At 35.9% G+C, this 24500-nt stretch overlaps 2 protein-coding genes across 4 annotated transcripts; one reads left to right on the top strand and one right to left on the bottom strand.

Annotated features, from left to right (window-relative positions):
- The first annotated feature begins 1823 nt into the window (after nucleotides 1–1823).
- On the top strand, nucleotides 1824–12744 carry pdk3a (pyruvate dehydrogenase kinase, isozyme 3a). Its single transcript, XM_073864173.1, has 11 exons — nucleotides 1824–2197; nucleotides 5221–5362; nucleotides 5446–5517; nucleotides 5639–5823; nucleotides 5907–5996; nucleotides 6106–6183; nucleotides 7944–8020; nucleotides 8179–8286; nucleotides 8362–8463; nucleotides 8573–8686; nucleotides 8766–12744. Exons 1-11 carry the CDS (start codon nucleotides 2095–2097, stop codon nucleotides 8907–8909), a joined length of 1215 nt encoding a protein of 404 aa, XP_073720274.1. The 5' UTR covers nucleotides 1824–2094; the 3' UTR covers nucleotides 8910–12744.
- On the bottom strand, nucleotides 12741–24466 carry pcyt1ba (phosphate cytidylyltransferase 1B, choline a). Of its 3 annotated transcripts, none has more exons than XM_055181603.2 (8): nucleotides 24264–24466; nucleotides 20624–20723; nucleotides 18083–18199; nucleotides 17827–17978; nucleotides 17065–17143; nucleotides 16844–16986; nucleotides 16581–16769; nucleotides 12741–14299 (listed from the first exon to the last, which is right to left on the bottom strand). In XM_055181603.2, the coding sequence occupies exons 1-8, from the start codon at nucleotides 24300–24302 to the stop codon at nucleotides 14090–14092; spliced, it is 1029 nt and encodes a 342-aa protein (XP_055037578.1). In that variant the 5' UTR covers nucleotides 24303–24466; the 3' UTR covers nucleotides 12741–14089. The 3 variants fall into 3 exon arrangements, with proteins under 3 accessions (XP_055037578.1, XP_055037577.1, XP_055037579.1); XM_055181602.2 differs by having other exon boundaries at nucleotides 12741–14302; nucleotides 24264–24464; XM_055181604.2 differs by having other exon boundaries at nucleotides 12741–14302; nucleotides 16844–16959; nucleotides 24264–24464.
- Nucleotides 24467–24500: the final 34 nt, after the last annotated feature.

Below are 24500 nucleotides of genomic sequence, written 5' to 3'. Positions count from 1 at the left end.
GGGAACCTGCTCTGTAGGTAGATATACTGTAAACGGCTCTTTCTAAGGTAATAAAAACTTAAAGGATTAATCAATTTTCTTAAAAGAAAAATCCAGATAATTTACTCACCACCATGTCATCCAAAATGTTGATGTCTTTCTTTGTTCAGTCGAGAAGAAATTATGTTTTTTGAGGAAAACATTGCAGGATTTTTCTAATTTGAATGGACTTTAATAGAGCCCAACATTTAATACTTAACACTTAAAAGTTTTTTCAACGGAGTGTCAAATGACTAAAAACAATCCCAAACGAGGCATACGGGTGTTATCTAGCGAAACGATTGTTATTTTGACAAGAAAAATAACAAATATACACTTTTAAAGCACAACTTCTCGTCTAGATCCGGTCGTGATGCGCCAGCTGACCCCACGCAATGCGTCATGATGTCAAGAGGTCACAGAGGACGTTAGGGATTGTTTATAGTCCTTTGAAACTCCGTTGAAAAAAACTGTTAAGTGTTGAGTTAAGCATTAAATGTTGGGCTCCACCAAAGTCCATCAAAACTAGAAAAAATCCGCAATGCTTTCCTCAAAAAACTTCTTGACTGAACAAAGAAAGACACCAACACCCTGGATGACATGGTGGCGAGCAAACCATCTGGATTTTTCTTTCAAGAAAATGGACTAATCCTTTAACGGTTCATTATGTAAGTTCTTTATACACAACTGATAACATAGTTATGTAGATTATATTGCATTTCTGTCAAGAGATCATCCTAAATGTTACACACTGCACCTTTAAGGGGAAAAACATAGTTAAATTGCAGACAATACAAAAAGAAGATATAAAAATCAGTTTTTGGTTTGCATAAAACTAAAAGTATAAACTCAGTAGCTGAGTAAGAAAAATGCATAATTTAAGTTAAAAAATTTAAATAAATCATTATAACATTTCAAAAATAGTGTATTTTTTGTTCTATAAAAGTCTTAGAGATGAGACAATGGATCTTATTTCAGCACGAAAAGTCGAAAATACAGAGGGAATTAAGCCATTTTTGTTTGTGGATGAAGAATTTAGCATATAAAATAAAAAAGTTAACAGTATTTTCAAGGAAAAACATTTCGGGATATTCATTGTAGAAAATAACATCTTTGATAGTGAAGCTATGGGTCATATTTACAGAGCTGAAAAGATAGACACCTAAATCAATAAATGAGCAACAGTTTCGTTCTCAAAACCACAAAAGGAGCAAACTTCTTCAATATCAGAATACAGGGGGAAATATTTCTTACGAATAGAGTGCCGCAGGGATGTCTTATTTTTGTAGGCCAACCCGAAAGTTAACGGGACACGGTTCTCTCACAAAACAGTCCATTCATTTCCCCCAGACTTTTGGATTATTTAAGCTCAGTGTTTAACAAAAGTTAGAAACACTTATTGTCCAACAAGTCAATCTTCACAGATTTTATTAATTTTATGATGGTAATGACATAATTAGGCCTACCTCTGGACATTTACATTTTATACGTTTTCTGTAAAAAACAAACAAAAAAAACATTAAATTACAGCAAATTTTTTGCTATATTGTAATTTTTCAAAACAATTCCGCCTTTATATATATTCTGTCTTTAGACTTTTGCATAACGTTGATTTCACTGAAATTTTAAACGTCATGCGATTTATATATAATATATGTACACATAAGTAAACATGTCATTGCAAAAATAACTTGTATGCTGTTTTTCAACCTAACTGTCAACATATGAGGGGCGTTTATGCACGTACACGGATTGACCAATCGCAGGGCACCGTCTATATTTTCATCTCACTCGTAACCAATCACAACGCTCGCTGTTAAAATCAGGGTCGGTTGTTCCGTCGCTGTTGTGTACGTGCTGTTTAGCGCAGCAATGTTTCTCTATGATCGTTTTGAAAAGCGCGTTAATAAATAGGTTTAATGCAGTGGCCTGATATATCGATAATATTTGGATGCTGAATGCGGGCATTGCTGTCAGCTGTACGCTTTGGACCGACCCCACTGCCATGATCCCAATTTAAAAGGATTTCTTTCATAAATATTCTGGCCTTGGTCGTTACACATTCTTCCACTCACAATGAGACTATACGCTTATCTCCTAAAGGACCATTTACCAAAAATTGAATATTATTCAAGGTTTTCACCGTCACCTCTGTCAATCAAACAGTTTCTGGAGTTTGGTAAGTGCGAGAGCATCCGTCGCATGATTGTTGACAGTCACTGACAGCGTACTTGTGACGGTTGCTGCGGTATGATTTGTTGATGTTACTGTTATAATACATTTAATCAAAATTGTGTTGTTTTGTACGTTTTTCGTGAGTTTAGTGTTACACACTGTCCTGATTTGAAATTCGACAAATGCTTTGAAATGGTAAACAAAATGTTCATTTTCTTCCTATAAAGATCCATAACTTGTTGGTCAGTTTTTGCTTAGGCCAATGCTTATTATGCTCATTTGCATAGCGAGTAGCCACCTTAAGTAGTTGTCACTTATCTAATTAAAGTCTGATGCTTTTAAGGGGATAGTATATGTTACCCTTAAGGATATATTTATAAATAAGTGTGCCATAAAACATTTAAAGGTGCATTGTGTAACTTTTAGAAGAATGTCTTGACAGAAATGCAATATAATATACATACTTATATTATCAGTGGGGCATGAAGACCCTACAAAATCAACTATTGTTTTTATAACCTTAGAGAATGAGCCGTTTTTATCTACATACACTGTGGGTCCCCTTACATGGAAGTTATCATTTCGCGTCGCCATGTTTCTACAATAGCAAATTGTCCTATAGAGGTCGTTTTGTCACTACATTGTCTTAGAGTCTAAGACAACGTAGTGACAAAACAACCTCTATAGGACAAATTTGCTATTGTAGAAACATAGCGACGTGACTTAGGCGATGACATGTTTGTCCTGTGGTGGCTACCGTAGCTTCTCTATGCGTTTTGAACGGGAGGGTTGAGCTGTGGACTGAGTCTTTGGTTGCAATTCCCAGTCTTACCTCTAGATGCCACTGCAAATCTACACAGTGGATCTTTAAAGGGGCCATGTCACAAGACTTTTTAATAATGTCAAATAAATCTTTGGCGTCCGCAGAGCACATAAGTGAAGTTTTAGCTCAAAATATCATATAAAAATGTATTATAGCGTGTTAAAATTGCCACGTTGTAGTTGTGTGCAAAAATGTAGCGTTTTGGGTGTGTCCTTTAAAATGCAAATGAGCGGATGAAATTCAAACACTGATCACAATGATGGTGGTTTGTTGCAATTAAAACTCAATTGTGCTTTTCTCTGCACTAAATGGCAGTGCTGTGGTTGGATAGTGCAGATTAAGGGGCGGTATTATTATAATAAGAGTTCCTTATGACATCATAAGGAGAGCAACATTTCAATGCCCTATTTTCTCATGTGCTTGTAGAGAATGGTTTACCAAAACTAAGTTACTGGATTGATCTTTTTCAAATTTTCTAGGTAGGTTGATAGAAGCACTGTGGACCCAAGTATAGCACTTAAACATTGAAAAAGTCAGAGTTTCATGCCATGGCTCCTTTAAAGGCTACTAGTCATAGTAGTATTTTATGTAACTTATCTCTATAGTGGGTATTTATGAAATAATTCAGCATGTATACTCCCCAAAATACTTAGTTAAACGTGAGAAGTTGTTTTGTACACGTGCAGGGTATATTTATCGTACTTTTATTCTAACTTCAAGGTGAACTTATCAGCAACAGTTAGTCACATTTAATTGTTTTATAAGGTCCATTGAGCAAACAATAATAGCACACTTGGGAGTTGGGACTGTAATACGATGACTGAGTGTCGACTCATCTTTCGACACATTGTCACACAGTAAATTAGTCCCAGTTTAACTTAACTGCTTGCTTTGCCTATTATTTTTCATTTTGCCATACTTAAAATGTCATAAGTGGGATTATGTAGAAGTTACCATACTCAGTAAATTGTTTCTTTTGCAAACTTCTTGTACATCTTGGTGCTTGAGCATAGTGCTAGCAATAGCAAGATCATGGGTTTGATTCCAAGACAATCCGGGTGATTCTCACCAAAACTTGGTTTTAAAAATGTCAAGCATGAAAATTTAAAAATTGCTTAAATTTACTTTTTTCCCACCAGACATTGAAAAACAAAGTCTGGAGTAAATGGGAACATTAATGTAAAAACTTTTACTTATCTTTCAACACTTTTTTAAACATAATTTAAAAAATTAGTCCTAAAAAATCTCATTACCGCAGCAGTCAGAAAACATCAACACTGACATATTTTCAAAATGAAATGACAAACCTGAAAGAACATAATTATGAGATTCTGCACAAGCATTTAAAATCAAAGTATTATGCTTCTATTAATTAAATTAACATTTAATAAGCATCTGTTGCGGTAATGATAATCAAAATGTCGTGTAAGCATTCTGACAAGACAATATTTCAAATTAACTGTAAAAAAATGATCTTACCTGGTAGCCATCTTGAAGTAACTGGTCCATGTTCTTGGTCACTCAAAATCAAACTTTATTAAAATTCTGTATGTGTGCTTAAACTGTTCTCAAAAAGTGTTGCGGAGGATGAGAACATCAGGCATGGACACATCATTTCCCTAATTTTTCTTCATTATTATTATACATGAATATTCAGTAAATATTTTTTCTGTCATCTAAAGTAGTCTATCAAAACATCCATTTATTTTTTTTCTTAATATTTTTGTGTTAATTTGATTAAATTACAACATAACGCATGTTCAAACACAGCCGTAACATTGCGGTAATGAGAATTTCAGCAGAAAATGAGATAAAATTTACAATTATAAATTCTTATGTTGAAATCACACATTGTGCAAGGTAGAACACAGTATTGTGTTAATTCTGATGCTTTTTAATGTTACTATATTACACATTTTAAAGCTAAAATCATTAGTGCCGTGGTGTTTCAATGGTTTCGTGAGAATCACCCATCCACACACTTGTTAGCCGTTTTGTATAAAGCATCTGGCAAATGCGTTATTGTAAATATCGAGGCCTTTGACACAAAAACATGTTTTTCGTTTTGACTAATTAACATACCATTGCATCAGTTCTCGTGTATGGATGACAAGGCATTTTTCAACTCTGTCTCATTTGTAGTCAAGCCTCCCTCCCCATCTTATATAACTTATTTCGTACTCATTTTGATCCTGGTTTTGCAGGCAGGGATAATGCCTGCGAGAAGACGTCCTACATGTTTTTGCGAAAGGAGCTGCCAGTGCGTCTGGCGAACACAATGAGAGAGGTTAACCTACTGCCTGATAAACTGCTCAGTCAACCATCAGTCAAATTGGTGCAAAAATGGTGAGTCCAGTCGAAAGTCCAGAACATCAGATGCAACCGTGCATGCAAAACTCTACAGATAAATGTGTGGCATCTTTCTGCAGGTACATGCAAAGTTTTTTTGAGTTGCTAGAGTTTGAAAACAGGAAGCCAGAAGACCCACATGCACTGAATGAGTGAGTGCAAACATTTTTTTTAACCATTATTATGTATTCCTTACTACTCCAGTGTGTTTTCGTGTTAACTGAATGAGTTGAAAATTAAACAGTCGTAGCTTTTCAACTCATGTCTTTGTAGCTTCCTGGAGAGTCTTATTGACATAAGAAACAGACACAATGATGTCGTCCCGACTATGGCCCAAGGTGTGATCGAGTATAAAGAGAAGTTTGGCTTCGACCCATTTGCCAGCTCCAACATCCAGTACTTTTTGGACCGCTTCTACACAAACCGAATCTCCTTTCGCATGCTCATCAACCAGCACAGTACGTCATAAAACATGACTGGTGCATGCCAGACCACAGGTTTTTATGAAGCATTCACTTAAACGCTTTTCTGTTTATGACAGCTCTCCTCTTTGGCAATGACATCAATCCAGCCCATCCTAAACACATTGGCAGTATTGATCCCAATTGCAATGTGGCAGAGGTTGTGACCGGTAAATTTGTTGTTTTTCATTGCTTCAAAGTCATTATGTCACATTTCCCTATCTTTAATTTTTTTGGGATATTGTGCTTGCTGATTTTGAAGCTTGATCTTGTGTTCAGATGCGTATGAGACTGCCAAGATGGTGTGCGAGCAATATTATATAGCTGCCCCGGATCTCAAGATTGAGGAATTCAATGGTACATTTGCCTCTTACATATTTGTATTGTTTTTATTTTTATGAAATTTTGGTAGTACTTAATTTTATAGTACTGTACTAGATACCAGAACTGAACCTAACCTATATGTACTAATAGTATTTTATTGGTTAAGTACAATATAAGTTCATGTCCTGTAAAATAAAGTGCATCAAAATGTATTTTTAGTGATGCACTGAAATTTTGGCCAGCCTAAAACCAATAATGCAATTTTCGGTAAAAAAAACATGCTAAACCAAAAATAAATTGCAATCCTGTATAAACTGTAGGGGTGTCCCCGACTACGGATTTACATATTCGAATCAGAATTGCCGAATCTTTCTACAGTCGACTGATAGTCGAATCATCTCTGTGTATGTGCATGGGTTGGGAGGGGGACTAGACCAGGTAGTCAACAAATGGTTGACTTTCATTTTCTTTCACAAGCAGCACACAGAAACAACTTTCTGATAAAGTGACCAAAAATGCCTTTCAAGTGATGAATGAAGACAAAACTGACAATGCATTTTATCTTTTTTTTTTAAGTTAAAATGAAAGGCAGTATAAACATTCTTTAAATAATTCCTTTTAAATAAATACCATTTTAAAGCCATGAGTAAATAACATCACACAAAGACAAAAAAAACATGTGCAATGATATTACGCAGCAGCCGAAAATAGTCCCCATAGTAACTTTCAATAGCAGGGGACTATTTTCAGGCACTGCATAATATCATTGCGCTTCCCGCAGCCATGTTACGGCAGCAACGTCCTTGATTATTATTACTCCAGAATAAGAGTATAGTTCCTAGCCATATCGGCCTAGAACATCGCAACTTTTAATTTTCTGTCAGTCTTAGTACACGATGTAACTACAGAAGAGTCAAGTTTTAATTACAAATTTTAGCAAAATGCCTGAAGTGCAGGATAACAAAACACAAGCCACAAAATAGTTAAATCAGATAACCCCGAGTGATCTATAAATAAAATTTAAATAAATAAATTATTAAAATAATGAAAGTATAGCCAGAATTGCTAGCTTTGTTTTTTTAATGGCAGAAACAAAGAGACAACTGCTTCGCAATGGTTTATTAACCTGGAAACCGCTTACCATTTGGATGTGTAGCCCCGTCACAGGGGTTGTTGGATTTATTAACGCACTTTAAAAATATTTATTGAAAGCTACTTTTTCAGAAATTATTTGCATTTTGAGATATTAATATATATTGGGAAAAAGCGGTTATATATGAATGCACCCTTATAAAGCCAAAATGGACTGAAACTCATTTCATAACACGCAAAGATTGGACTGTGTGATTGGTAGTCGAATTAGGCTTCTCATATCGAAGCATCGAATTTTTGATTATTCAAGGTCACCCCTCATAAACTGTTTTCTACATCATTTAGATAAAAAATCTATTAAATTTGATTGTTGCATAGTAAATGAAGAATATATGGTATTGTTTTATTTGGGTCCAATTTGTTACTTTAAAATTACTATTATTATTTAATAGCTTTTCCAAATCAGATTCATATAATTAATGGAATTAAAAAGTCTAAAATTAATACAATTATACAAATAAAATTTTTCCAAATAATTTTTTAAAAGGTAATTTTTGGTTTTCAGGCCAAGTGCATCCAGAATTTTAATTTCGGTGCATCACTATTTTTTGGCATGATTTAATGTCCTAAGTCTAATTTTTAGATCATTAACTCACAAATGATGCAAGTATTTACCTCTTTTACACCTTTTACTCTCTTAGCAAAGGCTCCTAAAAAACCCATCCAATCTGTGTATGTACCCTCTCACCTTTTCCACATGCTGTTTGAATTGTTTAAGGTAGGTTTCGTGTAACTTCCACATAAACGTTAAATTTGATATATCCAAACACCAGCATTACGCAGTTTCACATTTCAATGTTTTTCTGTTATGCACTGCACGTCTCATATCTCTCAAGGCCAATATTTGTTGCTATAACCACATGTGCTTGTTTTCAGAATGCAATGCGGGCCACGGTTGAGCTCCACGAGGGCAGCGAGGAGGGTCTTCCCCCTATAAAAGCAAAAGTGACCCTGGGAAAAGAAGATCTCTCTGTGAAGATCAGTTTCTTTGCAAATCAACGCTCTTTGTAAATAAACACGCACCTTGATCTTGATCTTCCTGTATTTTCCTAGATCAGTGATAGAGGAGGAGGTGTGGCTTTACGGAAAATTGACAGGCTGTTCAACTACACATACTCCACTGCACCGACTCCCAGTCTGGACTCTAAACGAGTGCCGTTGGTAAGATTTATTTAATGAGAAAATTGATATTTTTAGGTGAACAAATCATCTTTAACCCTAACCCACATCTCGAATGTCTCATTCATATCTAATCTTTATGCTTGGTTAGGCTGGCCTTGGGCATGGCTTACCGATATCACGACTGTATGCTCGCTACTTTCAAGGGGACCTGAAGCTGTACTCAATGGAAGGAGTTGGGACAGATGCTGTTATCTATCTGAAGGTAAGAGAAGCTCTTATTTTGTCTCATCGTTCACTAATGAGTTTTGAATGATGTCCACTCCTGCATCCTCTCTAACCAGGCCCTCTCTAGTGAATCATTCGAACGTCTGCCCGTTTTTAACAAATCCGCTTGGAGGCATTACCAAGGAGGCCCAGGAGCCGATGACTGGAGCAACCCAAGCAAAGAACCAAGAGACGCCTCGAAATACAAGGCCAAAAGATAATTGCACTCGCACCGCACACCAGCAAAACATTCCACTGCACCAATTACATCATATTCTCTGTGTTAGCCTGCTAGCGTCTGTTGCCATGGCAACATCACATCAATGCTAAGTGTTCTATACTTGTTAGCATTTCCAGAGCAGAACAAGTGATAATTTAGGTGTCTGCTTATTCCTTCTTTGTACAGCTGCAAATTTCAGATATAGATTCCCATTACTGTGTCTTCCAGGGTAGTGTAGAATGAGGGGTGAAACTTTGTGCCCATAGTAAGTAGCAGATGCTTGTGCCACACAGTTTTGTTATCTAAAACAGCTAGAGAAGAAAGCCTGGAGTTTGAGAAGGTCAACACAAAGACCACTACTTATGCTGCCATTCAGAAATTCGCAGGCAATAGGAAGGCGGGAATTGTCCACTGTTTCCATGGCTACCACTGCAATTTACTTGGCCCTAATGGAGACGTATTTAGAAAAGACTTTGTATTATTTAGTAGGTGCTGGATGAATCTCATGATACCTATCAACGGCATTAGGACGACACTGCATTGTTTTGTTTTTCGTTTTCGCATCGCATTGCGATTTTCATATTCAGTTACATTCTTAAAATAATCACAGTGCATGCCTTAATTTATCCTCTGGAAGGAAAATTGAGTGGATCTGCAAAAGTGATGATTCCACTCATGGAAGAATGCACTTTTAAACAAAATCTAAATAGTTAAATACTATTTATTTATTTATTTATTAACCCCCGCCACACTTATTTTACGCTGTCATCCAAACTTTGCATTTGTGGAGAGACATGCCGATGTTGTTCTTGACCGCTCTGGGATAAAGTCATATTTAAACGCAGGTAGCAGTTTATGTGGTATGTTAACTTATAGGCCAGCAATGTAAATAAAGTAACGGTGGTAAAAGAAGAACGCACACACCAGAACAGCGTATTATAGCATAAAAGTGCTAGTCATTGTTTGTTTTTTTTGTGTGTGTTAAGAAAGCAGATTCTGCTTTTATAATATTTTGGCCCAGGTTATGATCGCAAGATATTTAACTTATTTTAAATGGACAATAACATTTAGAGAAAGCATGCATGATGCTAAGTCATAAAAGCATAGGCGAAGTTTCGCATTTGTGCTTGGGGGGCACCTGCCAGCAAACAAGATACTGCATGGTGTAGAGGTTGCGTCTTTATGATTTTAAAATATGGTTTAAATTAATTAAAACTATTTTAGCCTTAAATTACTCCATTCTCATATTTCTATTTTATTAATAGCGGAGACAAAATCATAATTTGCTCTGGTATGGGGGGCAGTGCCCCCCCTGTCCCCCCAAACTCCACATTCTCAAAAAAAGTATGTTTTCTCTATGACTTGTCTGTCACTGTGTATAACTGTACAACATAACCCTCAATAGAATAAGTTCTGGTTAATGTAATACTGATTATGCACTCTTTAGTTTTCGATTTAGGTCCTTTTTTAACATAATTCGTTTTAACACCACCTTTTCCGACATTCCTTCTAATGAAATTTCCTTGTTTGTCCTAAAGGAATGTTTTCCACAGTCTTAAAATGATTTCACATAGGGAAACAGTTTGTGAGTGTTTAGGGCAATAACACTTGAAAGGAAGGATTGGATGAATTACAGTGTACCAGCTTGCCTGGTTTACAGGAACTGTAATTATAAGCTTAACTTTGGCCAGACCAGTTGCTCTGTACTGTGTGACAGATCTGAAAGTAAGTAGTACTTGACATAAAATACCCTGGCTGTTATACTTAATGGTTCTTTTGTACGCACAACTGAATTTCAGTGATATTTGAAGAGTTCAGATGCAAAAGCCACTAAAGGCCACCTCAGTCAAAAATGAGATTATGATTGTACCGAATGCTTTCGACACACATACTATAGACGGTTTCATCGGACGCACGCACGTTGTGGTTACGCGCCTGAACCTGAAGTGTGTATTTATTTATCAGTCTGGCTAGCGGCTAAACTGATCTCTGAAACAAATTTGTTGAAAAAATATTTTTTTGTTTGCTAAAGACAAAGGGAGACGATGAGCATGGATCACAACTGTGTGGAGAGGTTTGGCAGCCAGGAAAGAGTTCAAGGACCTGTAGCTAACATTGTATACATTAATTTTACAAAATAATGTTAGCTCAGTGTAATAGTTAATATGCGTTAGATAGGATATGTGATTTTTCCTTGTTATCAGAAATAAACTGCCGTAAAAGGAATCTGATGTTATTGATTCTATGTGGAAGTTTACTGGAAGTTGCGTTTAGTCCACAAAAGCTGTTTGTTGATGACCTTGCTGCTGTAATTGTCTATACGTACATCAAATACTTTTGCCTCAAATCTGCTTAATACCGCCCTCAGGTAGAGCTGGGCAAAATATTGCCTACGATTCTCATGCGTGACTCCTCAGTAAAGCCGGTTCGTTGATTAGTAGTAAATCGCCATCAGCTGCTTTCAGATGGAGCGCCATTTACTACACAGAGCCGTATTACACAGAGAAGCTCATACAATGTTGCAGCCGATTTCCCACGATTTTGAATGGGATTTTACGCTCTTCTTTGTGAAATTCGTCTCTGTGTAGTAAATGCCGCTCCATCTGAAAGCAGGTGAGAATTCAGAAATACCATTTTTTGGGCAGCGTTAAATAATAGTCTGATAAAAAAGAAATCATGCAGATGCACTTAGCTGGTTTTGCATCTGAACTCTTCATTTCTAGAGTCTTGTTTTGAGTTTTTGCATTCGAATCTGAATAAGATGAACATTTGTGCAGTATTGCTTAACTTTGTGTATTTATTGCAATACTCCTAAGTGAATCTCTTGAAAACCAAGTCATATTTTATTACAAAATTCAAAGGAAAATGCATAAGGAAAAGATTTTATGCTTGCATTACAGAATGAAAGTTGGGGAGAAAATTTGCAAATTTATGAAAATGCCACAGTAAATGAAAAGATTAAGTGTTGTTAAATAGGCTTCATTTTTTTAATACAAAAATATATAGTTTATATTATTTGAATTTTTTTCCAGAGATTCACCAACTCCAACTTTGCAGGCATGTTATTGTTTTATATAGACTGTCTATATACCTGCTGTAAATCTGCAATGTTCATTTAAAATGTTTGGTTAGTGTTCCACTACTTATGTTTTTGAAGTATAATTTTCAGTATTTATTTTAAAATATTTGAAGTAGTTTGCTAGTTTGTGTGTTTTATTAAATCAATGAAGAAAGCACTTTGATGCCTTGAATTCCGAATGCTGAGAAGAGATGAAGTTAAAGGGATAGTTCACCCCAAAATTTTGCCATTTTTACTCGCCCTCAAGTTGTTACAAACCTGTATGCCTTTTTGTGTTCTGCTGATATTTTGAGCACCATTGACTGCCATAGTATTTTTCTTTCCTACTATGTAAGTCAATAGTGCTCCTATTTCCTGTTTAATTACAAATATCTTCCTTTGTGTAAAATTTATACAGGTTTGTATCATTTAAATTTTTGGGTGAACTATCCCTTTAAATGTAAGAATACGACCTGTTTACCTACAAAGAAATGTTGATCCTATTGTAATGAGCTGATATTTTCATTGTGTCTTGCGAACATTGTATGTGCAAAACGAACAACGATTTATGTGTTTTATGTGATGAAAATTGTTTACTTTGCAAGTAAAACACCACTCCTTGATGTTTGAAACATTTTAAACTGGATAAGCTTAAAACTACGTGTTAGCTGATTTTGTGTGTTTAGCTGATATTTTGCAACTGATATAAATCATTACAATGAGAACATTGATCTACTGACACATTCCATCTGAAGTACTAATAAACAGTCAATCTCAAGTTTCTCAATTATTTATTATTATTATTATTTACATAAGAATTAAAACACAAAATATATAAACAAAAAAGACTATACAGAGTGAATAGCACATAAATGGATGTGACTGTCGCATACATATAACTAGACAATAAAGAAGATTATTAATAATGTAGGGTAGAATGAGCTCAACACTAAATGTGAATCCTTTAGCTTTAATCTAAAAGTTACTAGACCTCGTCGTCTTAATGTGATAAGATGTGTGATGTATCTTTCTGCTGACTTATGACAATATCAGACTAGTAATTGATCATGATAATGATTTACTGTAGCTCTATTTAGGTTAGGGCACACAGGACACAAAAGGGTTAATGAAAATTAAACACATTCATGCACAAAAAGCGCTGCATTGATACATATTTATCATGAGGTGGATGAGACATTGTTTGAAAACACTGAACAGAAATGAGTGTACACTGTACAGTATGTATGTAACAGTACAGCATTTCCAATGATCCAGACCTGAGCAATAGATGACAGAATCCTTCATACAGTCATTGTCCTCTATGAAAATCCTGTCATCATTTACTCACCGTTTGTGTTGCTCTCAACCTGCACGAGTACAAAAAAAGATATTTTAATAAATGACGGTCTTCACAAAGTTGACGGTCAACTGTGTGTTTATTATCGTTCATCAAAATATCTTATTTTGTATTCAACAGGTTTGGCACAACACGAGGGTCAGTAAATGATGACAGGATTTTAATTTTTGGGTGTATTATCCTTTTAATCCACTACTGACTACTTAACATACTTCATTAATCACCCATAATCCAGTTTAACCAGACACTAAGGGATGGTTACCCAGACAGGGCTTAAGTGTAGTCTTTCAGCTGCCTTAACAGGAAACGGCTTGCACTGACGTATCTTAAAATAAATCAGCGGCATTATTTTTTTTTTGTAAAAACTACTTAAATGTCTTAATATAACTAAGGGCTAGTCCTGGCTTTATGTACGTTAAACCCTGTCTGAGAAATCACCCCTAATGTGCTGGATTAGCTGTGCTGATGTAAATGATGTCATTGTTAATCTTGTAAGCGAAAAAAAATCGCTTTCTTCTTAGGTAATACCTTGAGTATCATCCTTGGGTAATACCTTCCTCTGTCCATCAAATAGGAGCTGCAATGGCTTATTATTAAATATTTGCTGTAATACCAGCATAACCAAACAAGACAACCCTGTGCTGTGTATGTGAACACAAGTTTTCATGTAAGTAGTTGTGTGGACCTCTCTTTACTGACTGTGTGTGTGTGTGTGTATGTGTGTGTGGGTAAAGTGCAATCTACAAAGTACATAAACGTTTAATGGTCACTTTTCATCCTCGTCACCTTCGCTCATGCTGCTAATAGAAGCGGATGCGCCTTTCGGGGAGGAGGGCGGTGATGTTCTGGTCATGGCCCAGCGGGAGGGGGGCGACGGGGAACGCGATGGAGAATATTCTCTCGGAGGGCTGCTGCTGGGCGAGCAGTGCGGGGAGAAAGCCTGGATCATTCTTCCACTACGTTCCTGAAACATCTGCTTCTGGAGAGAAATGCATTCATTATATGGAGAAATAGGTGTATTGTTTGGGTCAGTGACAAAACGGTTTGGCAAAATGAGAAGTCCAAAAATCTTTTTAAAAAACTTGTTTTAAAAGCACACATCAGGTTTATTTTAATGCACATGGGGCGGTTTCCCAGACATGGATAAGACTAATCCTAGATTAAAATACATGTAAGATCTGTCCAAACTGAAAACAACTTGCACTGACATATCTTAAAATACATCAGTGTCCTTTGATTGCTTTAAAATTCACACAAGTAATGTTTTAGTAAGACATGTTTGTTAAAACTAGTTATATTACCCAATTAAACTAAGGCCTAGTCTTGGCTTAAGATAATCCCTGTCCGGGAAACCACCCCATAGTGTATACTATTTATGTGATTAAAAATTATATTTGCACAATTTTTATGAAAGTTAAAGGATTAGTCAATTTTCTTTAAAAAAAAATCCAGATAATTTACTCACCACCATGTCATCCAAAATGTTGATGTCTTTCTTTGTTCAGTCGCGAAGAAATTATGTTTTTTGAGGCAAACATTCTAGGATATTTCTCATTTTAATGGACCCCAACACTTTTAAACAGTTTTAATGCAATTTAAAATTGCAGTTTCAAAGGACTCTAAACGATCCCAAACAAGGGATAAGGGTTTTATCTAGCGAAACGATTGTCATTTTAGACAAGAAAAATAAAAATATGCACTTTTAAAACACAACTTCTCGTCTATGTCCAGTCATGTGACGTGCCAGTGCGACCTCACGTAATTGCGTAATGACGTGAAAAGGTCATGTGTAACATATATGAAACGCACATTTGCGGACCATTTTAAACAACAAAACAACGTCGGAACGGTCCTCTTTCTCCACACTTGTTAACACTGGGGCGTATATTTGCATTCGTCCTCCATTACCTCTTGACGTGATGACACATTGCGTGATGTCGCGCTGGCGCATCACATGACAGGAGATAGACGAGAAGTTGTGGTTTAAAAGTGCATATTTTTTATTGTCAAAAATGACAATCGACCCTTATGCCTTGTTTGAGATCGTTTAGAGTCCTTTAAAACTGCAATTTAAAATTGCATTAAAACTGTTAAGTGTTGGGGTCCATTAAAGTCCATTAAAATGAGAAAAATTCTGGAATGTTTTCCTCAAAAAAACATAATTTCTTCTTTACTGAACAAAGAAAGACATCAACATTTTGGATGACATGGTGGTGAGTAAATTATCTGGATTTTTTTTTAAGAAAATTGACTAATCCTTTAAGACTGAATGGACCTGATAATGTAAAATAAGAAATATTAAATATTTTATCAACCTTGATGGCATGTAAGCCTAATCATAAAAAAAATAATAATTTTAAAATATAATTTTTTTAGTTATTTCTAAATGTAAATTTAAATGCGTTTTTGTAATATTTGGTATGACATATGCTGAAAACAGTTCAGTTTTCTAAATAATATTTGACAAATAATCTTTGATAAGTAATTTATGTAAAAAAATTATATTACACTAAACTAGATTATATTTAATTCCACATTTTTTTAGGAATATATATTTTCATTAAAAAAATACTAGTTACACCAATTGACACAAACCGGATACACCACATTGACATTTTTACAATTATTCCCAAATACTCTTTCAAAAAGAAGTAAAACCAGAAATATTTGTCTTGGTCTTCAATAAAGATAATGTATGCAAGTAATCTGCAAATTTATTTTGAAAATATTAACCCTTTTACATTTAATTGAACCATACGAACACAAAATAATTCACATAACTTCATTGACCCATTTGCCAAAATAAAGGTTTTGTTTTAGAGATGAACCAAAAATGTAAATTCTGTCATCATTTACTCACTCTCATGTTGTTACAAACCTATATTCATTTCTTTGTTCTGATGAACACGAAAGAAGATACTTTGAGAAATGTCTGTAACCAAACCGATCAGAGGCCCCATTGACTTCCATAGTTGGAAAAAATAAACCTATAGAAGTCAATGGGGCCTCTGATTGGTTTGCAAAAATAAGATCTCTTTAAACTTTCAATAATTTCTCTTACACAAGAGGTATAAAAAAGGTTCGAAAGCGTCACTGGGATGGCACCCATTTAAAAAGTACACATTTGTACCTAAGAGTGCATATTAGTATCTCATATTGGTACCAAATGTATACATATCTGTACATACTAGGAGCTGTTTTAAGGCTACCATTCCAGTGACAGCTTTTATAGCTGTTTTCTGAAAGTGTGGGCTTACCCATGTTCCATCTGGGCCAAAGAGCTCCAAAAAGTTCCCAATAAACTCCCGTGATTTCTCCTCCCACTTCTGGATTAGATCGTGGCTCTTCTCCTCCACTCTATAAACAAAGTGCTTGGATTTTTCCTCTACAGTCCGCACCTTTTCCTTCATCTTGTCCACCTGATTCTGCAGACGATACTTCTTCTCCTGTCCAAAATCATTTTCGAGATCAGCAAAGAAGTCTCCACAAATTGAAATACGTTTATAATCTGTTGACTTACGTTGATATAACTGACATTCAGTTCCTTAGCTGTGTAGCCCCTCTGCAAGTTACGCCTAGCGTATACATCATAGTCTCTCACTATCCGGGTTATCAGGTCAGACGTCGAGATCCCTTCTGTCCTTTTAGTGGGCACAAACATACCTGAGACACTCACACATGTTAGACTCGACTGAAACGCAAAGATACACATGCACTGAAGCGAAGCCCTATGTTCTTTACCTGCCTGCTTAATATGCTTGTAGACATCCTCGGATCCAGCGGAGGAGTATGGGATATCATCGTGGGCTACAAAGTCAATCTGAAGAAAAAAAACAGGGGAATTATGGGTAATGCACAATGCATGCACGATTCTTAAAGGAAAACACCACCGTTTTTCAATATTTTACTATGTTCTTACCTCAACTTAGATGAATTAATACATACCTATCTTTTTTAATGCGTGAACTTAATCTTTGTACAGCGCGTCGTGAATGTTTTAGCACTTAGCCTAGCCCCATTCATTCCTTAGGATCCAAACAGGGATGAATTTAGAAGCCACCAAACACTTCCATGTTTTCCCTATTTAAAGACTGTTACACGATTAAGTATGGTGGCACAAAATAAAACTTTTGTCTGGAGCCATAGGAATGAATGGGGCTAGGCTAAATGCTAACACATTCATGAAGTGCTGTACAAAGATTAAAAGTGCACGCATTGAAAAAAAGTAGGTTTGTATTAATTAATCTAAGTTGAGGTAAGAACATAAAATATTGAAAAACAATGGTGTTTTCCTTTAAATTACATCTATATTTGTGCATTTTGCGGACGCTTTTATCCAAACCGACTTATAGTTAATTATAACGTATACATTTTATTATTATGTGATAAAACCCATTATCCTTTGCGCTGCTAACACAATGTTCTACCACTGAGCTACAGGAACACAAAAACATTATACACTATATAAATACACACAGTATATATACAGACTAAAGAGCTGACCTTATGTTTTTCTAAAAATTCTTGGGTCAGAGTCCAGGGTGCGTCAGGCAAAACCTCATCGACGTAGCGGCAGTGTCTCAAAGCTTCGTATCGCTCCTCTTCGGTCATTACCGTGAAGCCCTTGTACTTGTGAGTGAGCTCATCACTGCATACTTGACACAAACATTTATAGTTAGATTATGATCGTACATTCAAGAAAAATACATGTGTAATTTAGGAAAGTCTTTGTAAGTGGATATGGAATAGTGGAATATACCTCCAACTATAAGATAGGTATTAGGAAACAGATTCTTAGCTTGCATCAAAGCACGGGCGTGACCAGAATGGAAAAGATCAAAGATCCCATCTGCATAGACTCGCACCGGCCTGTCCACTGCGAATGAAATATACACACTTTTAGAAACCTTTGACAGATCTAATAAGAGTTCCATGATATAATAATATAACCTGATACTTGGCTGACCCCCACCGTGAACTACTTAGAGTCCATTTGCTGACCGTTTGATCTATATTTCACACAAAAGCAGAACACGCTTTTTGATTTGATAAGCGCTTAACTGATTGGCTGACTTCATGCAACTTTCTATGACTAAAGGATTGTTATCAGTCTACCCAGATTAAAGCCTTATTATGTTTAAAGGGTATTTGGCTAACACAGGGGTTTTCAAATTTTTCAAACTTTCATCAGCCAAACCTCTAAATTATTTACAGAGATTTTAAGTAAATATTTAAAAATTTTAATGGCAGATTTGCATATTTTACTTTATTTTATTTAAGTTTATATATTTGCGTTTTTATCAGTAGTATTTTAAATACACTGTAAGATTGTTTAATTTGTTAAGTTAAAGAGCACCAATTATCCAATTCACGATTTTACATTTCCTTTGGTGTGTAAGTGTGTATTAGTACATACTAATGATATGCAAAAGGTACAAACCCAGAGGTATACGATGACGCGAGTTATCTTCTCCATAAATCTCTTTTCTTGGACTACAACAAACACACGGATTGTAGGCAATAGTTTACTTCCTGAGATTGGTGACGTAGACAAGACCGACATTATCATAATTCCTCCCGCTTTGAACTCACAGCCTGTAAAATAACTCGTAAGCGAATCTTTCAAACGTGGTAAGGAGCGTCACATTTCCTGCTGATGAGGTATTCAGACCAATCACAGCGTACAGATTAGCTGGCCAATCAGGGACACAACGCTTTTCAAATCGATGAGTTAGAATCAGAGCATTTGAGGAAAAGAGGGAAATCTGGAGCTACAAAAATGTACGGTAAGTGGAAAATAATGTGTTTTTAACCATAAACCACGCAAACACACATTGTAAATACACAACATAACATTGTTTTTTTAGCAATTAAATAGGTGCCCTTTAAAGTTACAGAAAAATAAATGTGAAATGCTGAACATTTTTACAGTGTAGTTATTGTTTTTATTACTTTTATCTGGTAATTTTAGTGTTGTGTAATGGTCACATAACATGCAGATTAAGCAAATAAAATATATATTTTGTTAGTAAAAATATACTTTATTTATTTTAAAATAATTTATTTGAATCTTATGATTTAATTGTAGGCCTAAGTAATTAATTTCATGTTTTTCCATGAACTCATGAACCCCCTGCAATTCCCTTGCAAACCACTAGGGGTTCACGAACCCCAGTTTTGGAAACCCTGGGTTAATACAGTGAGCTTACTGGTTAAAACAGTTAGTACCAAGTAAATTGGACATCTAGATGTATATTACAACACAATTTCTGTACCTTACATGGGGTAGGTGAGTAATTTTGATGAATTTGTACAATCTCATTTCGCCCCTTTGAGGTTGGGGTTAGAGGTGGGGTTTATTCATGCTTTTTTCAAACAATTGTGCATTTGTGTACAATTCCTACACTCTAAAAACAAACGGTGCTATATAGCACCAAAAGTGGTTCTTTGCTCGTAATCATGGAGGAGCCGTTTTTGGTGCCATGTGGCACCGGTGAAGCACCTGTGTGGAACCATGTGGTGCTATGTAGAACCAAATGTGGTGCTATAGTGATGCTATATGGCCCCTATATGTTTCTACACAGGTGCTTCACCGGTGCTATATGGCACTAAAAACGGTTCTTCTATGGTTACGATTCAAATCAACAGTTTTGGTTCTATATAGCACCGTTTGTTTTTTTATTGTACAAATTCATATGAAATTGCCACCATGTAAGATAAGAACATGTTCAAATGCTGTCACTAGGGCGTTACCTTTTCAAAAAGTACAAATTTGTCTTTAAAGAGTAACTACACCCCTGGTCAGAGCCTGACTCCACCCACTGGCAATATTTGAAAAATGCAAGAAAAGTGTGCAGAGCCCAACCGAGATAGAGGGGACAAACTGAGCTCGTACCAAGGGTGTGGTAAGATCGTAACAAGGGCGATAAGCTTGAACCTGCTTACGTAGGGTCGTACTGCTTACGTAACGCGGTACCGCAACATCCAGGAAAATTCACCTCCAGTAGTCACTGTTCAACCCGAAGAGGGCAGCACTCAATACATTTTTACAGCATAGCATTGAAACACTTTATACTGAGAAACTGGGTCACAGAAATACAGGGAATCCCTGAATCTCGCAGTGTCCAATCTCAAAGGTTAGTATAATTATCTAAAACGCCTCATGAGATTCTATTAAACACACACAAACAGCTCATGCAATACTTTATTTTGTTACTCTAGACAACCACGAATCCTCGTCTTATTTGTTCATGGATACCTTATGTGATTTTTGTGGGAACTAAAACAGAGATGAACTGACCGGGTGTCCCGAGCCGAGCTTGATCTACTGTAAGCTTCTCGTGTGGGGCCTGACACTCACAACTCGTCTCTGTGGTAAATATGGCTGGTTCTGTAAGAGGCTGGAGAGAAGATAAAAAATTGATTTAAATAAATCAAGAAATAAATAACTAATCCAATCCAAATAAAACACTATTTAAGTTAAACAGGCCAACATTGTGTGGCCATGACGTCCTTATTACCTTTCGAAAAAATGCTTCCCTATTTGTACTAATAGAGGATATTAGCTGATGTATTGATTTCCAGTCTGCATAACAGCCTCTTTACGCTAGATATTGATTTGTCCACAAGAAGCTTCTCTGATGTCAGACAGATTGTGCATCCAAAGCATCACAGACATACATATAAATAAAATATTAAAACACTATCTAAAGTAAGATGCCACAACTTGTCTGTATAGAAAATGGAATATCGTACAATAAGGTTACATGATTTCCATGTGTGAGTGTATCCTTCACAAATTGGGAAATGTCACCATGTTTGGATTAAGAATCAATGGATTCATGTGAAAACATTTTACATGAACACGTGTACACATTTGATCACATGTGAAAAACAAAATGTGGGTGTTTTGGCATAAATGTAATTATATGCTATTTAATGGCTTGAAATATATACATATGAAAAACAATTTTTGAATAAGGAAATGTAAAAGGTATCAAACAAAAATACAAATACTATAAGTTTTAGCTGACAGATGATAAAAATGAAGTCTATCAAACAATTACAACACTTAAAAACAGATCATTTTAAGGGCAATGATGTGACTTTAATTATTTTGTGTCCGTACGGTTCAATTAAAGGTAAAAGGGTTAAAAATAAATTTGCAGATTACTTGCATACATTCTCTTTTTTTAAGGACCAAGTCTAAAATTTCTGGTTTTATTTCATTTTGACAAAATATTTTGGGAAAAATTGTGGTGTAACCGGTCTGTGTCAATTGGTGTACCTAGTATTTTTTTTTTTATGAAAATATAAATATATTGTTGGAGCCGATGGTGTAGTGGACCGTCCTCCGACACATATAAATATATTCTTAAAAATGTGGAATCAAATATAATCATCTAGTTTAGTGTAGTATTATTTTTTTTTTACATACATTTTTACATCATTTGTCAAAGATTATTTAGAAAACAAAGCTGTTTCAGTATATGTCAGGACAAATATTATTAAAAACGCATTAAAATGTACATTTAGCAATAACTAATATAATGATATTTTAAAATTTTTATTTTTTTATTATTATGCTTTACATGCCAAGTTGGATAAAATATTTAATATTTCTCATTCTTTGGCGCAATAGGCGGTTACACCATTTGACATTTTCAGGTCCATTAAGTCCTAACTTTCATAAAAATGGTGCAAATGTAATTTTTTATTGCTTAAAATCAACATAAATACACTATGTGCATTGAAATAAACCTGATACATCCTTTTAAAACAAGTTTTTTAAAAAGATTTTTGAATTTCTCATCTTGCCAAACCATTTTTGTCACTGGCCCTTTAAATAAATAAAACAATGACAATTATTTTGCTGGGGGTGGGATGGCGCACGCCATTGGTGTGAGAGACATGGTTTGAATCCACAGTGACACACCATTGTGTCCCTGAGCAAGAAGCTTTACCCCTAGTGGCTCCAGAGGCGTGCGACCTCTGACATATATAGTAATTTTAAGTCTTTTTGGATAAAAGCGTCAGCTAAATGAATAAATAAATAAATAATGATGCCTTAAATGTGCAGTGTGTAGATTTTAGTGGCACCTGGCGGTAAGAATGCGGATTGCAACCAAACGCGTAGAGGAGCTACGGTAACTGCCACATGAAAAAATGTCATCGTCTGAGACAACGTAGTGACAAAATGCACTCTGTAGAGCAGTTTGTCCATTTAGGGCTACCGTAGAAACATGGCGTGCAAAATGGCGACTTCCATGTAAGGTGACCTGCTGTTTACGTAGATAAAAACAGCTCATTTTTAGGTAATTACAACAATACAGTTCATAATGTAAAGTCTTTATGCACCATTGAAAATATAGTTATGTATTGCAGTTCAATAGATCCTCATAAAATTTACACACAGCACCTTTAAGCGTGAGTGAACGTGAATTCACAAAATTGTTTAAACTGGCATACAAATCCATCTAATAAAGAAAATAGGTATTAGCTTGACTTAAAATCACATAGTAACAGATATTGCTATTTTGACAACTATCCAGACAATTAATCAACCCTCGTCTCCATATAAATGTGGATAAGTACAATAAAAAAATATGTTTAAACCTACTTGCTTTTAAAAAGAGTCAAATAGATTCAATTCAACTTTTTTTTGTATAGCACTTTCATAGTTTACACTGTTGCAAAGCATCTTTACCGAAGGCACAAAATACAACATAAACTCAACATCCATTAAACACAATAAAAACACAAAGCCACAAAAAACAACAAAGAAAATCTTCAAATAGGAGTTCAGAATGGCGTGGTATGAAGTCCTTTCTTGGTCTGACACCATCTTCCGCTGTTATTGGGTCATCTGACAACCTTGTGGGAGGCTGGATCCGGACTGGAGGGGTGCCTCGGGATGGGCATGACGATTGCCCATTTAGATGAAGAAATGGTAACGGTCTGACAGGTATGATCTAAACCACTGTAATGCCTGTCTCTGAATGCCATTACAATTCTGTACAAATCGATCTAGAAGTATGGCATGGTCTCCAGTGTCGAACTCAGCACTAAGATCGTGTAGCACTAGGAGTGAGATTCAGCCTCGGTCAGCTGCTAAAAGCAAGTCGTTTGCGATTTTAAAGAGTGCAGTTCCTGTGCTATGGGGTGGCCTAAAACCTTACCGAAATTTCTGCTTTTGTAAGAAAGAGCACAATTCAGGGACACCACTTTTTGTAGTATTTCAGACAAATATGGAGGTTTGCGCTCTAATTTTCAAATGCATTTTCTATTTTAACCTTGCATTGATCTTTTGGACATCAGGAAATGCCCAATCAGAAAGGCTTCCTGTTTGTCAATTTTAAGCAACTACATATACATTTACATTTCCAATGAGCCAAACCACTTCATATAAAAGATTTCGTGTGATAGTGTAATGTAGGTGTGAGGTCTGATTACTCATTGGATCTCCATGGAGCTCTCAAAAGGAGCAATGTATGATTCATTCCCATAGCAACGGAAGCAGGTGCTCAGAGGATGCTTGGGACTTTTCCCAGAATTCTGTACAAGGTGAGAAGGAAGAACATAACATAACATAACAGAAGGGCAACCTGGAGTCAAATGCAATCCAGATATGTAACATCAGCTTTGCACCAACCTAATCCGATGGCCAAAGCATTGGCTCTTACACTTAAAAACAACATCAGGGGATTAAAAGAGCTGAGCATCATCATGATTTGTATTTGGCATTTGTGCAAACACAGAAAAGCACACTCTGTATATCAAGCTTAACTTCTACAGGCAAAGATATTAGTCTAACCATCACAAAAAGACAAAAATGTATCGTTTTGGATGGGTTTGAAAGAAAGATGATAAGCAACAACAACCCAGCATCCTCGCTATGCGTACAAACAGACCTCTAAAACAACAAAATACAGCCGTCTCACCGTTCGTGGAAATGGACAGGTATGTTCCAGCTCCTCCATAGTTTTTGGAGAGTCCAAACCGAGCAGGATGTGACTCTAATTGAAACCTCTCCCTGACTCAGCATCAGTTTTGAACCGTAGCTGTTAGCCGAGCCTCTGTGTTAAGGATGCTCTACTACAGAACCTGCATCTACGTCCCGCCCACTCGATTCTTTCTTCCCTCAGCCACTCCCATCAAAGCCCTTCCACCGTAGCGCC

Source organism: Misgurnus anguillicaudatus, chromosome 25 (assembly GCF_027580225.2).
Source record: "Misgurnus anguillicaudatus chromosome 25, ASM2758022v2, whole genome shotgun sequence".
In the NCBI taxonomy this organism is placed as follows: Eukaryota; Metazoa; Chordata; class Actinopteri; order Cypriniformes; family Cobitidae; genus Misgurnus; species Misgurnus anguillicaudatus.
The sequence above is the reverse complement of the archived record's forward strand: the minus strand, read 5'-3'. Positions and strand labels throughout refer to the sequence as shown.